The 15,398-nt window shown below is 41.6% G+C and overlaps 3 protein-coding genes and 1 long non-coding RNA gene across 4 annotated transcripts; 1 reads left to right on the forward strand and 3 right to left on the reverse strand.

The window, feature by feature from the left end:
• The first annotated feature begins 1,943 nt into the window (after positions 1 to 1,943).
• LOC139204675 (uncharacterized) lies at positions 1,944 to 2,364 on the forward strand. The gene is made up of 3 exons (XR_011584441.1): positions 1,944 to 2,053; positions 2,146 to 2,190; positions 2,290 to 2,364. It is a non-coding gene; the product is annotated as an uncharacterized lncRNA (long non-coding RNA).
• Positions 2,365 to 2,889: 525 nt separating this feature from the next.
• LOC139205682 (uncharacterized) lies at positions 2,890 to 5,333 on the reverse strand. Its single transcript, XM_070835970.1, has 8 exons — positions 5,260 to 5,333; positions 4,611 to 4,883; positions 4,240 to 4,524; positions 3,875 to 4,153; positions 3,525 to 3,776; positions 3,320 to 3,424; positions 3,180 to 3,205; positions 2,890 to 3,055 (listed from the first exon to the last, which is right to left on the reverse strand). The coding sequence occupies exons 1-8, from the start codon at positions 5,330 to 5,332 to the stop codon at positions 2,933 to 2,935; spliced, it is 1,416 nt and encodes a 471-aa protein (XP_070692071.1). The 5' UTR covers position 5,333; the 3' UTR covers positions 2,890 to 2,932.
• Positions 5,334 to 6,247: 914 nt separating this feature from the next.
• cyp21a2 (cytochrome P450, family 21, subfamily A, polypeptide 2) lies at positions 6,248 to 9,842 on the reverse strand. Its single transcript, XM_070835901.1, has 12 exons — positions 9,722 to 9,842; positions 9,307 to 9,498; positions 9,081 to 9,170; positions 8,843 to 8,997; positions 8,601 to 8,696; positions 8,267 to 8,377; positions 8,083 to 8,169; positions 7,851 to 7,934; positions 7,500 to 7,613; positions 7,244 to 7,410; positions 6,587 to 6,690; positions 6,248 to 6,501 (listed from the first exon to the last, which is right to left on the reverse strand). Exons 1-12 carry the CDS (start codon positions 9,840 to 9,842, stop codon positions 6,248 to 6,250), a joined length of 1,575 nt encoding a protein of 524 aa, XP_070692002.1.
• A 352-nt stretch (positions 9,843 to 10,194) lies between these two features.
• Positions 10,195 to 14,885, reverse strand: LOC139205537 (tenascin-like). The gene is made up of 15 exons (XM_070835786.1): positions 14,734 to 14,885; positions 14,450 to 14,639; positions 14,304 to 14,364; positions 13,109 to 13,145; positions 12,889 to 13,011; positions 12,632 to 12,775; positions 12,412 to 12,531; positions 12,171 to 12,326; positions 11,971 to 12,083; positions 11,752 to 11,884; positions 11,512 to 11,663; positions 11,321 to 11,417; positions 11,054 to 11,215; positions 10,781 to 10,944; positions 10,195 to 10,682 (listed from the first exon to the last, which is right to left on the reverse strand). The coding sequence occupies exons 1-15, from the start codon at positions 14,852 to 14,854 to the stop codon at positions 10,584 to 10,586; spliced, it is 1,872 nt and encodes a 623-aa protein (XP_070691887.1). The 5' UTR covers positions 14,855 to 14,885; the 3' UTR covers positions 10,195 to 10,583.
• Between the last annotated feature and the right edge of the window lie 513 nt (positions 14,886 to 15,398).

Here is a 15,398-nt window from a genome sequence, read left to right on the forward strand (position 1 = left end):
TAAATGTATTTTCTTTTTTACTGTCAATAGACAAAATAAGTGTTCGGTATATACAAACTGTTACTGTGATTTAACTTGGAGTGAACGTGGTAGACATACCAACCTAACTGATATTTTTCTGCCATTTATTCTCAGATCTTGAATTAATTGCCTTACAGTTCTGACACTGAAGACCTTAGTGAGCGCTATTTAAAACCTTATGTGCAAATGTGCCTAGATGTGATAGATATGTGAAAGAAGCGAGGGCTAATCTCACAAGATGTGATAAACACTATCGCACACCATTGAGACACAGCATGACATTACATTATATATGAGAAGTCGGTTTGATCAGAGTATTTTGTATCCAGGTATTTTAAAAAGAATTTAAGACGGTTTGGTTCAGAAACCCCTTCTAGAAAGTTCACATTTTGTTTTCTGGCAGACTGGTTACAAATACCAAACATATCCAAGTGTGCATTTTCTGTTATTATGGTGGGTATAATAACAATCTGTGGAGTTAATTTTAGCCACTGGTTAAAAAGACAAAGGCTCCAGAGCTAAAAGAATAGAGTAGTGCAATATGAATGTGTGCTTAGTAAAATAAGAGGTGATCAGGAGGAAGGGGAAGTCTAAACTGGTACAGTATCAGACTCCTCTGTGACTATGTGCTATGTGATTCTGTAGTATGACTCAAGATGTATGTGTGACATGGTTTCCCTCTTGTTTGCTTTGCTTTTGTTTTTTCTTTCCTTTTGGATCATTATTCATTTGTTTGTTGTAAAAACATTTACTTACTGGAGTCTTCCATAAAATAAAAACTGTGACATGTGTTCCTGTAACAATAATATATGTATGGCGGCCTTTTCAAATGCTAATAAGAATCAAAATCCAAAGAAGAAAAACCCTGTATACAACATGTATGTTGAGTCTTAAAATGATGTTAATCTTTATTTCTCATCATCTTAAAGGTGGCTCTCCAGTGAATGAGATTGTGTTTGCCTCTCAAGACGACGATGTAGTTCTCCCTTGTTTTAACACTAACATAATGGATCCAAAGAGCTGCTACAGAGTCAAATGGAGAAAGCATGCCACCAATTCCAGTCAGACGAGTGATGTCCTTTCCTGGCCTAAAGCACCCAAGAGCCACGATGATAAACGTGTTAAATGGGAAACTGCTGAAAATGGACAAATGTCTCTTTTTCTGACAAAATTCCAAAAAGCTGATGAGGGACTGTACAGCTGTGAAATCTGGCAAGGCTGGGACAGTATTCTCATCAAAAAAATACATTTAAAGTTCAAAGGTAAGATTACGCATTGTATTCACCTCATAGTCACTCTTTTACAAATAAACCATGCATCACATTACTCTCCCCTCTTTCAGAATGCAAATTCTGTCAAGTGGTGAAGGCAGCGCCCTGCACACCTGTTAATCTGACCTGCCCAGTGGACATAACATCAGGACAACAAGGACCCCAAAATATATCCTGGGCAACAGTGAAGGGAGGCTACCTTGAATCTGTCAACTCTGAGTGGGTTCAAATGAATGGGATGTTATTAGCTATCCAGTCTGTGAAGTACAGTGACAGTGGTTGGTACAGGTGCACATACATGCTTGGACAAAAGCAGCACTGCTTTGAAATTAATCTGCTGGTCCGAGGTAAGATTTTAAACTATCTGGTATTATCGCTCACAACGAATGACAGTATTCATGACTCTAATGTAATTTTTCTATTCTCTTCAAGAGGAGGAAAATGCTGTCGTTACCACAACAGTTTCAGGTATTGCAACTTCAGTTTTTAGTATTTTTCATCTCAATTCAGTTTGCATCAGTAATCTCCTGCTAAAAGTGGTGTTGTAATTGCTTCAACGGGATCCTTGTCTTCTTCAGCACTGACAACCAGTAAGATTAGTTCGGAAACCAACAAGGAGGAGGCGGGCAGCAGAGCATTTACTGGAGTTATGTTGTCAGTCGCCGTTGGGATTGTCATCATAGCTGTATTGATAGGATTATTCATTTACCGCAGGCTTCACACCCAGAGAGTAACACAGCAGTCCCAGAGGCTCCCAGCAGGTTTGATCTATCTGGAAGCTATTTTTAATGTTGATAGCAATGCAATGTGGTGATGAGTTATCAAAGCTCTATGTTCTCTTGTTGCTAATCAGGTTCTGTTGCTGGTTATGAGGTTGTGAATCTCACGTCTTCAGATGGTGAGTACCATGCTATTCTCTCACTACCTTCTTTAGTCCAGCCGCTGTGAACTCTTGTGCACCACTTACCACTGATAATTGTTTAACATTATCTCACAGATCCAACAAGACAGATCCAAGACAATAACAGTCTATACCAAGAACTCCCTGATGAAGGATTTTGTACTTGTAAGTACTCCTACTATTATAAAACCACAGTTATTATTGTAAAATCATACTTTAATTGTCATTATATTCAAAATTTTAAAAATCATACTTTAATTCTCATCATATTCTCTCCTTCATTGCAGTTCAGTGTGAGTAATTCACAGTCAGCTCATGAAGGAGATGAGGATTTTCCTTACTGCCAAATCTAGTTTGTCTGCATACGTTTACGCATTATGCATGAACATGTAACATTTTCTACCCTGTGACGTGTTTGCAAAGAAGAGTTACTGTGACCTACTGTGAGCAACATGGAAATGCTGCCCCCTGACGCTAGATAGATGCTTTCTCATTTTATTAATATGTATAATCATCTGTGATTATAAATGAAATGTAGGTATGTTTACAATGTAATATTTCAACACAAATGTATCCAGTTTGAATAAGTATATCTAGGACAATGAATGATTCACAGATCTGCTTTTCTGTCTGCTTCAAGGAAATACTCTCTTTTAAAAACATGTTTTCAAAAACATATTTTTAGTGTATTGATGGTTGAAATTGCTTTTCAAGGTTAATAAAACAATTTTAATTCGCTCTAGTTTACAGCCTGTAACAAATCATAGAAACTGTCAGTAGTCGTGGCAGCTTCTCTTTTGGATTGTCTTTGCTGGCATGGTTCCTCATTATTTGCATCCTGAATGGCCTCATAAACGTGAGTCTGTGAAGAGGAGTTCTCACATTAGGATACATCCGCAAGCAAAAAAATAAATCAATAAACATGCAAATGCAAAAGTTTTAATAGATATTTTTAGCACAATTGTCTCATAAGTGTTTCCCCTTACCATTCCAATATCTGGCTGTTCATTTCCTGCAAACAGAAAGGAGCACTCATTCAGGTACTATTTCATTTTCATCAAGGCCCTCAAAATGTTATATATCACTCAAACTGTAACATGTATGGTTCCTTAACCAGATTCATCACCTGTGACCTGATTGTGCTTCCTCCTCACATGCATGTAGAGTCCGCTAGCAGCGACACATATCAGGAGGCCTAGAGGAAGAGCCACCCACACAGCTGTTTGCAGAGCTGTGGACATGTTTTTGTCTGTTTATTCATAGGCAAGGGTGCATATTGATTTTGCATGTGTGTATTCTATTTAGGCAACAATAGCATAAAGCATACTTACGGTTAACAGTGTGCCATTTCTTTGATGCCATCACCGCACCCTCTCTTTGCACAAAGCAGGTTAATTCATCTGATGCGACTGTCAGAAACAGCCTGTTTATTAGAGTGTTATTGCCAATGATTAAACCGCTCTGCCAGCTATTTTGACTGCTTCCAGACCAAGTTAGATTGAAGTCTTTTTCACATTCTTTAGTGCAGGTGAGCACACAGGTCACGGTGAGATTACCTCCTCCTGGCCCAAACTCTGAAGTAACTGTAACAACAAACATGAGAGGAAATATAATGTGACATTAATGTGACGCAGGAGCGCAAAGTAAATGGAGGATAGTTCATGCTTTGTTGAACACTCACCATCGAGTGTGTGCAGCCTGATATTGTTAAACACCTTTTGCTGACCAGTGGACTCTGAACACTGGTAGTCCCCAGCATGCAGAGCACTCACTTTGCTAATGACCAGTGATGAGTCTTTATTCACATGCATCGTCTCTGTTTGGCCTTTATAAGGTGATGTAGCATCTGCCAGTGTCCTTCCGTCCACGGTCCACTCCACGCTGTCATCAACACCGAGAGAGAACCCACAAGAGAGTGACACTGACTCACCCGCTGCAGCAAACACTTCCTCTATACCATCTGGGGCAAAGGGAACACTGGTTACACATTGTATCTTAAACCACATTAAACTGTCATGTGGAGCATGAAACAGTGGAGTTTTGTACCTTTTACTGTTGTTCTGTAACTGACGGCAGCTTTAACCGTTTCATTCTGGGTTATCTGACATTTCCATTTTCGGTGATGGTCTGTCAGTTTTTTAGTGATGATCAGTTTAGAGAAGCATTCGGATGGATTTTCAAAGCCAAATCTTTTTCCATGTAAAGGTGTATTATCTTCAGTCGTCCATTTGATGCGTATCCCTCTGTTTATACACCGGACATTTCCTTTATATGTATTGAGGAAACACTGAAGCTCTATTGTGCCGTCCGCAGGAGCTGAGTGCTCAGTAACTGGTAAATGAAGAAAGAAAACAATGTGACTACTGTGAAACTAAGTTATTTGACAATGGCTTGAGGCACCAGAACAACTCACTTACGTCCAAGAATCTGAAGCGAGACATTTGAATTATGTGCTCCACTGTGACAAGAGTAAAGTCGAGCATCATTGACTACTGGGTGATTAATCTGCAGAGAGCAGTCCTTTAGAAGGCCAAGCCCGTTTGGAGCTGTCACTCTCCCAGCCTTCACCACCTCAGTAACTGATCCAAACACTCCAGCCATATTCCAGTTAACAGAGGAGCAGGATTTGATAGAGGCTATGCCACATGGCAGAGTAACTCTGTCTCCTAAGGCAAACACCACCAAAAGATCTGTTAGAGAAGACAAAGAAACGTTTAATTCTCCATGTCGACATTGGGCAATTCGGTCAAAAATCAAATTTAGACTAAAGATAAGGGAAGTCGGTGACCCTCCATCATGAACTGAATTGTAGTTAATATTCATGCATCATTTTCATCTTTTCGTTCACATTTATCTTGTATTTGGTTTTTGAAACTATTGACTGCACTATAAATTCAGTTTGATTCATTTTAGTGGTGAAACATAACAACTTTTACAATAACTCACACAGCACTTTAAGATTTTGTGAATACGGTCAAAGAGCTTAGAGTTAATAAGTCATACCCCCAAATAAATGTACGACTGATTAATCAACAAGAAAACATTTTCTATTTTTTGCATAATTACCAGATGACTGAAGTCCAGCTGCTGCATGTATAAGAGAAAGAAGACAGAGTCCTAACAACGAAAAGGAAGCCATCCTTCTCCCGGAGGATGTCTTCTCAGCAGATTTTCTTACTTATTGCTAAATCCTCTGATTGCAGCAGTTTTCTAAAACATATTTTCAGGAAATGACATGGAGGCAACTCATTTTTAGTTTAGGAACAGCCCAAGTAACATTTTTCATGTAACATTTTTCCTGTCTGTCACATATAGTGATGATATCTATCATCAGATAGCTTTTAATGACATAAATGCAAACACTTTCACAAGATGTGCCTCCAACCCCGTGATTAGGAGTGACAACCTGAGGGTGTGATTGGCTTCCACAGTAGTTCAGCATTTGTCCACTAGGTGGCGTTGTCAGACTCTGTGTCATATATTCTTCTTGTGAAATCACTAGTACCTGACCAGTGTCAGTTTACAGTTAACTGAACAAGCCCCAGGTTTTGATTCAGGCTTTGATTTGCATGCAACTCCACCTGAACACTGTTCATTTGTTCAAGCTTTCTGTCTGATGGCTCCTCTGTTTCTGTTTCCATTCTGGAGAAATCTGATCACCTACATGTTCATTCTTGTACTTTCCACTCTGCATTGGTAATGCCAAGGCTCATTACTTTCATGCATACAGCTTTGAAATCAACACTGCACTAACAATGCAGTTTGCTTTACCTTTATACAACAGATCAAACAAATCACTCACTGGCTTGAGTTTAGACATGCTATTTAGTGGTAATCCAATAAATAATTTAAATAAACCCATTAACAGACATACATTGTAATCAGGTTATCCAATATAGAATTGATAAAGAAAAAAGTATAGAAGTATAGATGAGAAACATATATGTGAAGGTTTTTTTTTTTTGGTTTTTTTACATGTAAATGTTTTTTAAAAAGCATTCATTTGCACACAAACGCAGGCTTAAGCAACAAGTACACAGCACACTCCTAAAGTTCAGGAATTAGTCATAGGTCTTGGACGTGCTATAACTGCGTAAGACTTGATCTTGAGTACAACACTTGCAACTCCTCTCAGGTCGGGCAGAGAGGCCTCGCCCTCAGGAAGGATGAATTGGAAATCTCTCAGCAAGTAGGCAGTGAACAGAAAGAGCTCCATTTTAGCAACAGACTCCCCCAGGCAGAGCCTAGCCCCCCCTCCGAAAGGGAGCAGGGCACGGGTAGAGCCTCCTCCTCCTTGCAGAAAGCGCTCTGAAAGAGAGAGAGGAGCTACTTTATTTGAGATCTGCTGAGCCAAGTGAAAGGAATGAACTTCTCCTCCCAGTTAGAGCAGTACCTGGTTTGAAGCTGTACGGGTCAGTCCATACTGCAGGATCATGGTGAGCTCCAAAAAGATTAGGAATGATGACTGTGTTCCTAGGGATGAAGTAACCTGCAATGCTAAACACGCATAGATTATACATTTGCCATAATGCTAAATAAAAACAGTGTTAGCGGGTAATTCATTGTCAAAATGTCCAAAGCAGAACAATGCACAACATACATCAATACAGCATGCATTTTTTTTCTTTTTATGAACATTTGTGAATCATTAAGGGGAGCAACATCTCAGCTTGGGTCCCACGCTAGCAGTTTACTTGGGTTTTTTTTTTTTCCAGTGTTGGCATAGTTGCTTTTTGTTAATCATTTTTTCAAAGCAGATCAATTTACCTCTAGCAATTCTTGCTTTATAACCTTTTTCAAAATAGTTGTTTGCATCAAAGCAGAGCCAAAAGTATTATGTAATATTTCATAACTTGGTATTGGACCAAGAACTAACATTACTGCTGAGTGAAATATTGGAGAAACCTGTGCCAGATAGATAGATATTAGTCTCCATCCTGCCAACCTTTACAAGTTCCAACTTCCAACTTTGTAAACAAATTCTCTCAATGGAAAAACATCCCCTTCTCTGCAGTTTGTCATGATCACTGCATATTGCTGTTTAGCTGACCTGCTGTCTCTGATGGCTCTGTGTGGCACTGCCAGCGGGGCGACTGGCCTGAGTCTGAGCACCTCATGGATCAGAGCGCACAGGACAGGAAGTCTGTGTCTGTCACTGTACTTGGGGTATCGCCCTTCTAGTACTGTGCACAACTCCTCATACACCTTGGTTTGCACCTGAAGTTGAGGGCAAGAGAGGAGAGAGACTCTGAGATAAACTTCATGGTGTGTAAATGTGGTGTTTTATGGAAAATGGCATGCCCTGCCTCTGGTCTGTGTAAGAGGAAGGCAACAGTCCAGTTCAGCCACGCTGCAGTCGTCTCTGTTCCTCCGATGAGAAGGTCCACAGTGGCCATGTGAACATGAATGTCTGTCAGCAGCTGGAGACATGTAGACATGAAATTTCAAACACTAGCACTATTTACAGTATGCTTGATTTCCAATTCAAATTCTAGTTTTGAATGAAATTCTAATTCTCAATATATTTATCCACATTTCAGGGAGTTCGTAACATTCATTAAAGGAAAACATTGTTATCATCTGTTGAAATAAATAGTTACAAATACCTCCAAACCCAATTCATACTTTCCTCCCAATACAATTCAAATTGTATTTACCACTCCGTGTTCTGTGTTGTGATGCTTTTCGAGGCCCTGGTAGAGGGATCCTGTGATGATGTCATCATTTTCTTTGTCTTGTGACTGCAGGAAAAACAAAGCAACAGCTGATGAAAATGAGCACAGGCTTTGATGTGTCTCATGCTATGTTGATTTGACTCGTGGAATTTTGACATTTGCGCAATTAGATGGACAGAATTTGTTGCACTTTTATTTACTGGTTTTTACTAACCTTGTAATTGTTGAGATGCTCTTTTATAATTTCATCTCTCCTGGCCACCTCTTTCAGTAAACGGGAGAACACGGGATTGGGTAATTTCTTTGAGGAAACAAATGACATAACGTGTAACATCCCGTTCAAAAGTTGTTTGTTTGTCTTTCTTGTAATCAGTCCAAGATGGTGAATATTTACTCACTCTGAGCAGTGGGAAGGAGTCCAGAGCAGAAATCCAAGAGGAGCCCCATAGAGCCACAATCTCATTTAGACAGCTGTGCAGCTGCTGCAACTCCAAAGAGCTCTTATCATACTGGAGAACACAGATTTATATTTTATACATCCTACCAGTGAAATGTGCTGTACACTATGAATGGACATATGTTATGTAACATAAACTGTGACCTTGCCCAGTTCCCAACATAACCAGGCAACCAAGCACTGGTCTGCCACAACCACAACTGGAAAGCAGATTTTGGAGTTCATCTCTGATTACCAGTGGAACAAACCAAAGCTGTGGGAGGAAAGATACTCACTTCCTTTCCAAAAGCCAAAGTGGTGATGACATTGCTGGCTGCCACTGTGAAATCCTCAGAGAGATCAACAGCACTGCCTTCATAGTCCATCAAAACCTAAAACAGTGAACAAACAACGTTTTATCGTTTTATGTGACCACTTGAATACCCCAACATTTGGTTTGCTGGATTTCTGCTATCACATTACAGGTTAATTTGTTTTTTAGCCACTATGCTGCCCACTGATGTCTTGTGTTCTGTACCTTTTTCAGATGCAGCGCTTGTCTCTCGATCACATCATGCAATGATTGCTGGCAGCAATGCTGAAGAGCACTGTGGACGAGGCGCCGATGCGCCCTCCACTTCTCATTGTAGTCCCCCAGAGAGATGGTGTGCCCTCCACCAGACACAATATCACCTGACACAAGTAAGCAGAGGATATGTAATTATACAATAACTATGTATACTGTCAAAACTGCAAAACTGGTTTGGGTTGTTTACCTGTGTATGACACTGGTCTCCCTGCAAAGTCTGACCATTTTTTCACCAGTGCTTCTCTTATGACTTCACTACTATTAAGTACCACCATGGCTGAAAAAACATAACAGAGTTGTGTTGTTGTGGTCATCTGAATTACAATCACTAAAGAAATTCTTTCAAAAGTTGATTTGCTTGTGTTCAGAATGTGACGTAAGGAAAATCAATGAATCTTAAACTGGATCATTACTTGTGTTTCCACATTTAAGGCGGTAGATCTTTCCATACCGCTGTGCCAGATTGGTCAGATGAATTGGCAGGTGTTCATGTGTGAGCTCCCTCATATTGCCTATGAGAAAAAGACTGGGAGGACCTGGGAGGGAAGGAGACGAGGAGCAGGGAAGGAACTGATAGAGATACTGCACCAGTCTAGATTCACCCTCTGGATGAAGGAGTTAAGAAAGACAAAGAAGCACAGGATGAATACAACTCATAAAAATCCATTAGATTTTCAGCAAGTTCAGCAGTGTACTAATTGTCTATGTGTTGGAGAAAATGTCCTATTTATCAATTATTATATTTTCACGAGATAAAAACAACCTGACTAAACAACCAGCATGGCCAAATATAAAATCATCAAATATATTAATTACATGTAGACTCACTTCCCCGCTGGTCCTCCTGTACAAAACTGTCGCTCTGACCAGATGTGTAAATCAGCGCCATCAACAGCAGCACAACTAGGAATACAGCTCCCACGCTGATCATTGATATTTCTATTGCCATTATGTCTTCCTGTTGGTGTCCCTCTTCAGAAAGCTGATCAGCACCCTGCTTGCCACATTTATAGTCTTCTCATCAGCGTCTACGCCCATCAGTATGAGACAATGTTAGTGCTTTCATTGAAACCAAGGACATCAAAATATTTTTTAGGTCAACATATCTGTTAATGAGATGAATGCAAAAAATGCAACATGGCTGATAAACATGGCTGAAGGGCATGATAACACATCACAGTTGACATTACAGTCAGTCACACTGATATCTGTTTATCTTGTAGTGTAGGGAATGAAGAAACTAAAGAAACAAACTGAGGAAACAAACAAAAAAAAGACTCTTCAGACCCTTATTAGCCACATTTATTCCAATGGAGTGAGACAGTGCATATTTAATTACAGTAGTAGTGGGGTGGCATACCATGGTGTTGCACAAGTTGTTAAACAAAATGGTGTTGAAATGGATGGGTCATACAGAACAGTAGAACAGTATACAAAAGGTCTCAATAAAACATTTCTCCACTCCTTTGGTATATTTCCAGAGAAAAACAGATTTAAAAAAATCTTGCACATTGAATCAAATGTACTGATAGCTGTCATTACTGCTATCGAAACCCCTGTACATGGGACATCAGTTGGTAAGTGACATGCAGCAACTGTGAGATCCACGGTTTTCTGCATTTCTGGAGCTGTGATTCTATGTCAGGTGTAAGGTTTTCAGGTCAGAGAACCCATGAAGACTGGTGTATCCTTAGCCATGAGTTGCAGGAGAGAACCTGGACGGCCTGAACTTCATCTCAGTGAAGGGAATGGAGGAGTCTTTACCTTTCCAGTCTATCCAGACTATTCCCTGTATGAGAACACGAAGGGAATGAGGAGGATATTTGGTTAGTGTACTGTATCATAAATGATGATTTCTCTGTGTCCAGGTAGAGAGGTGGATTGTACCTGATTATTGCTGTTGATGCCATAGAGACCATTGAGGTTGGTCTTGTAGCAGTTCTTATACCACCAGCCTCCCATGTAGGCCCTGGCACAGTGGATCCCCAGAGGATCAGGGTCCTTGTCCCGGGCTGAGAATGGACGCCCATTATGGTACCTCATAGAGTCACCTGACAGAGAAATGCAGTGACATTCAGGTATGAGCTGTCAGGCGTTAGCTGTATGAGATAGCAAATACTGCACATGTTCAGGAAAATTCAACTTTTATTCAGTTTTCACCTGAAGTTCCAGTGTAGCCGGACACTGTAAGAGTATAGTGCCTTTCCGCTGAATCAATAGAGAAGTTGACGTAGTGAGCGTAAGCGGTGTCATTTCCGGAACGCATATCCACTCTCAGACTCACAGGGCCAACACTGGTCAGGTTATGAAGAAGCTCATTTCCTAAAAGTGGCAGAAATGAGAAGTGAACAGGTTAGGCTCATTTATATATACAAAAAAAAAGTATGCAGATGCAGACGTGATGATAGTAAGAACTTTCAACTGTACCAAGCCAGAACTCTTCGCTGAGGTTTCCAAATCCAGCACTGTAGTCACTCCAAGTTCTGTAGAAGTCTGTCTTTCCATTCATCCTCCTCTGGAACACCTAAAAACACACATCAGATTTTATTCATTGCGTAAATCCATTCTGCCATGTCTTCAGTGCAAAGTTTGGTTCAAATAATGATAATGTGTCTCACCGTCCAGCCACCTCCGTCAGTCTCCATGTCACAGTAGACTCTGACTGCTCGACCCTCTTTTCCTTGTGGGTAAATATCCACCTCTCCTGACTGCAGGGCTCCATTCAGAAGCTCCTGAGAGCACTCAGTAGGGAAAGGGAATCGCAGCTTGCCTAAGGGATGAAAAAAAGAATATTTTTTATGATAAACAATTAAGGGGCAGATAAATTAGAAGGGACTGCGTTACATTAAATTCAATACCTGTGATGAATTCTGTGGTGACAATGGATGTGTAGTGTCCATCTTTTTCGCCTTGCACCACAACAATATAGCGTGACATTGGCAACAGCCCTGACAGCTTATACTCTGTGATGGATGAGTCCAGGATGATCTCCTACACACAGAAACACACACAGCTCTGTAAATACCAGGGCAGTCTTTGTACTGCGTGTGCTAGTGAGGAGGAACTATTATTGTTACCTTTGTCTCCTCTCCTGCCACCTGGTAGATCAGTCGGTAGCTGTGATAAACAACAGTGGAAGATCTCCATGCTATCACTGCAGAGCGAGCACCCACCTCGCTGGCTTTAACCACTGAGGGACACAAAAATGCAGAGTATTTAGTTCACACGCTTTACACACAAACATAAACAAGCCTGATTTATTCCCCTCTCTACTCACCATTAGCGGTGGTAAAAGTAGTTGAGATGGCCATACTCTGGAGACTGTCCTTCTGGCTCAGGACTTTGACCATGTACAGGGTGCCTCTCTGCAGGCCTCTCAGCTGGTGCTCCACTGAGTTTCCTGACAGCATCACTGTCACTGTCACATTAGGAGCTGTGACAAGATGGACAATTGATATCACTTGGCTTAGTCATTAGCGCTTTGTCATTAGTCATTAGGGTATGGTTGTCTCACTCACTCTTAGACGACTCATAGCTGATGATGAAGCGGTCTACTTTTCCCAGACTGGGTGTCCATTGCAGCACAGCTCTGGTATCTGTCACATTGACAACTTGCAGATGTGTTGGAGGGGCGGGCACTGTAGCCAAGACACAGTCAGGAGTTTGTTTAGTGCCATTTTCACATGCTAAGACAAATAAACCAGTTGCACATCGCAGCAAGCTTCACTAACTTGGTACCTGTGGTGATCATGGATGTGAGGGTATCACTCTGGGTTCTGGCATGTGTAGTAGTTACAGTGATAATGTAGGAGGTCCCAGCAGACAACTTGGACAGAACCACGTAAGACAGCTGAGAGTCCACGGTCACAAAGCGGCTCTCTCCTACCAGGTTGATAGATCACACATATTACTCATTGACACCTCCCAAAAAAAGATCCATACTGACTGATATTAAGCTGAGCTCTTTTGATACATACAGAGAATCCTTGACAGACCTGTGACAATGTTGATGTATGTGACCCTGAAGCCTGAAAACGCGGTCTTTGGTTTGGTCCAGGAAACACTGAAAGAGGACTCTGTTACATTACTGAAAACCATCTCTGTGGCTGGCTCAGGACCTGGTGAGAGAAAAACAAATACACACTCTATTCATTAGTCCCATATTCATAGTTGTACTGGAGGGATTATGCATAAATGACAAGTGTCTTTATTTACCTGTAATTGCAGTTACTCTGTGAATCTTTGATCGTCTCTCAGCTGCAGTGCCATATATGTGAAGGACATAGCCTGTGTTTGCCCGAAGGTTACTGAACTCCACAGAGCGTACGCTGCCAGGTACCACCATGGAGATCCTCTTGGTTTCAGCTTTAGTTTTAGGTCCAACAGCTTTACCAGAGATGGCAGTTGTGTTGGTGCTCTCACTCTGTACGTGGCCTTCGGTTGTGTTCTTAGCTGTGGAGGCCTTGTCTCCTTCGAGAGCGTCGTCCTCAAAGTCCTCGTGGTCGTCCTCGTCACCCTCTGCCCGCGGCTCCCTTCTGATCACGGTGAAGTTCTTGAACATCCCTTGCGGTGCTGACCATGTGACGGTGAAGCTGTAGGATGAGATGTTTGCAACCTTTACAGAACCCAGTCCAGATCCTCCCATCCTCCTTGCACTCCCAGAGCCATGGGTAGTTGTCTTGTTCTGCAGACCTCGAGTCTCGCCTGACGTTGCTGCTATGGTTGCATTCACTACATACTGACTCTTCTGAGTAACTTTCTCTTTTCCAGCTATGCCAGCTTCAGTGTTTTTGCTGTCCACAGATTGCACAGTTGTGGTGTCTACTTTGGCCTTCTTGGTGTGTTTATGTCCAGATGATTGAGTGATGTTCTTCTCAGCCAGAGTGGACTGCTCAAAGGTCTCCTTCCCTGCTCTGGTTTTGTTTGTTCCTACGACCTTGGACAGAATGGTCACAATTTTCGCTGTGCCGTTAGATTTCTTCACATTACTCTGGGTTACATTGGATTGAGGTTCGTCTTTCAGTTGGTCAGATTTAGGATATGCTTTACTTGCAGTTCCTTGCTTAACAAGCTTGAGTTCAGTTTTTTGGACGACCTTTTTAGAGGCCAAGACTGTTGTTTTGCCTTTGCGGGCCTCTTCTTGCTTTCTTCCCTCATGTTTCAACAGAACTTGACCAACAGTTGGACGACTGGTCTTTGTAGCACTTGAAGAGTCTTTAATAGTTATTTTCTTAACTGAAGCTTCCTGTTTTACTTGTGTTTTCACAAGACCTGCTTTAGTCGTAGTAGCTACTTTAGGTTTATTATCAGTCTCCTTGGCTTCAGACCCTTTCTTCTGCTCTTTCTTCTGGAAGAGTGTGTGTTCTGCTTTGGTGATTTTCTCCTGTGTGTTTTCCTTGTCTTTGTTCACCTGCAGGGTCACAGTTTCCACTGTTACTTTGACCTTTCCTTTGGCAGCCTCTGGAATTGCAGAGTAGAGGTTACAGTTAATCAAAGTATGAATGAGACATTAGTCGAAGTAAGTAAAAAGTTAGTAAAGAATACGTTTCTTTCACTTTAAAATATGTGTCTCCAATGCTACCACATCCAAATAACAGTGCAGTCTCCAACTTACTTTTATTACACTCAGCTCCTTGTGCACACTTACTGCAGTCTGGACCTGTGAATCCCTGTTGGCAGACACATTTCCCCTTCTCACATTCCCCATTGCCATTACAGTCATTTGGACAATTTGCAGAGCATGGACCTGGGCAGCAACAAGATTAACCAACATTATTAGATCCACATGTCTAATGAGCTGTGTCAAATATAATAATTTGGCAAATATGACAGAATCATACATTTTTCTTTTAGGGAGGACATCTCTCTTTCCAGTCGGGCCAAACGTCCTTTCAGCGCAGCTATCTCAGACTCACATCCCCCACTGCAGCTACCAGGCAACAAACTGATCTTATGCGTCATCACCAGAGGAGCGCCAGGTTTCAGCTTCAGTTCCTGATCCTTGGTGCTGCTTGAGTCACAGCCATCACTGATGACCACCTTGATTGGTTGTGCAGGGGCAGGCTTTTCTTTAGTGGTGGTGGGAGTTTTGATTACAGTGGCCTGATCGGCAGAGGATGTGACCTTATCTTTGTTGGTTGCAGGGCCGCCTGCTGTAGCTGTAGTCTTTGCTGGTGTTGACAGAGCAGTTTGAACTACTGCTGGGGCAGGCTTGTCTTTGGAGTTCTTCACATCACTGGTTGAGGGAGATTTAGCTGCAACAGTCTGATTGACGGAGGCTGCAGGCTTGTTTTTGGTGGTTTTAACGTCACTGGCAGGAACAGACTTTGGAGATTTTGACTGAACATTTTGAACTACAGTTGGGGCAGGCTTGTCTTTGGCAGTCTTCCCGTCAGTCGATGAAGGAGATTTCACTGAAACAGTCTGATTGACTGAAGGTTGGAGTTTGTCTTTGGTGGTTTTAGCACCGCTGGCTGAAGCAGACTTTGTAGGTGTTGACTGAACA

The sequence above is a fragment of the Pempheris klunzingeri genome, chromosome 8 (assembly GCF_042242105.1).
Source record: "Pempheris klunzingeri isolate RE-2024b chromosome 8, fPemKlu1.hap1, whole genome shotgun sequence".
Lineage (NCBI taxonomy): Eukaryota > Metazoa > Chordata > Actinopteri > Acropomatiformes > Pempheridae > Pempheris > Pempheris klunzingeri.

What these genes read in the sequence shown, in the direction of transcription:
- LOC139205537 (XM_070835786.1), bottom strand. Translation starts at nt 14,854, where the DNA reads ATGACGCATAAGATCAGTTTGTTGCCTGGTAGCTGCAGTGGGGGATGT. An exon ending in ATACATCAACATTGTCACAG is followed by an intron (nt 12,776 to 12,888) that starts GTCTGTCAAGGA and finishes TCAACCTGGTAG; the next exon opens with GAGAGAGCCGCTTTGTGACC. An exon ending in GCATCAACAGCAATAATCAG is followed by an intron (nt 10,683 to 10,780) that starts GTACAATCCACC and finishes GTTCTCATACAG; the next exon opens with GGAATAGTCTGGATAGACTG.
- LOC139205682 (XM_070835970.1), bottom strand. Translation starts at nt 5,332, where the DNA reads ATGGCTTCCTTTTCGTTGTTAGGACTCTGTCTTCTTTCTCTTATACAT. An exon ending in AGCTGGACTTCAGTCATCTG is followed by an intron (nt 4,884 to 5,259) that starts GTAATTATGCAA and finishes CTTCTCTAACAG; the next exon opens with ATCTTTTGGTGGTGTTTGCC. An exon ending in CAGGCTGCACACACTCGATG is followed by an intron (nt 3,777 to 3,874) that starts GTGAGTGTTCAA and finishes TTGTTGTTACAG; the next exon opens with TTACTTCAGAGTTTGGGCCA.
- cyp21a2 (XM_070835901.1), bottom strand. Translation starts at nt 9,842, where the DNA reads ATGGCAATAGAAATATCAATGATCAGCGTGGGAGCTGTATTCCTAGTT. An exon ending in CCTTAAATGTGGAAACACAA is followed by an intron (nt 9,171 to 9,306) that starts GTAATGATCCAG and finishes ATGTTTTTTCAG; the next exon opens with CCATGGTGGTACTTAATAGT. An exon ending in AAGCGCTGCATCTGAAAAAG is followed by an intron (nt 8,697 to 8,842) that starts GTACAGAACACA and finishes TCACTGTTTTAG; the next exon opens with GTTTTGATGGACTATGAAGG.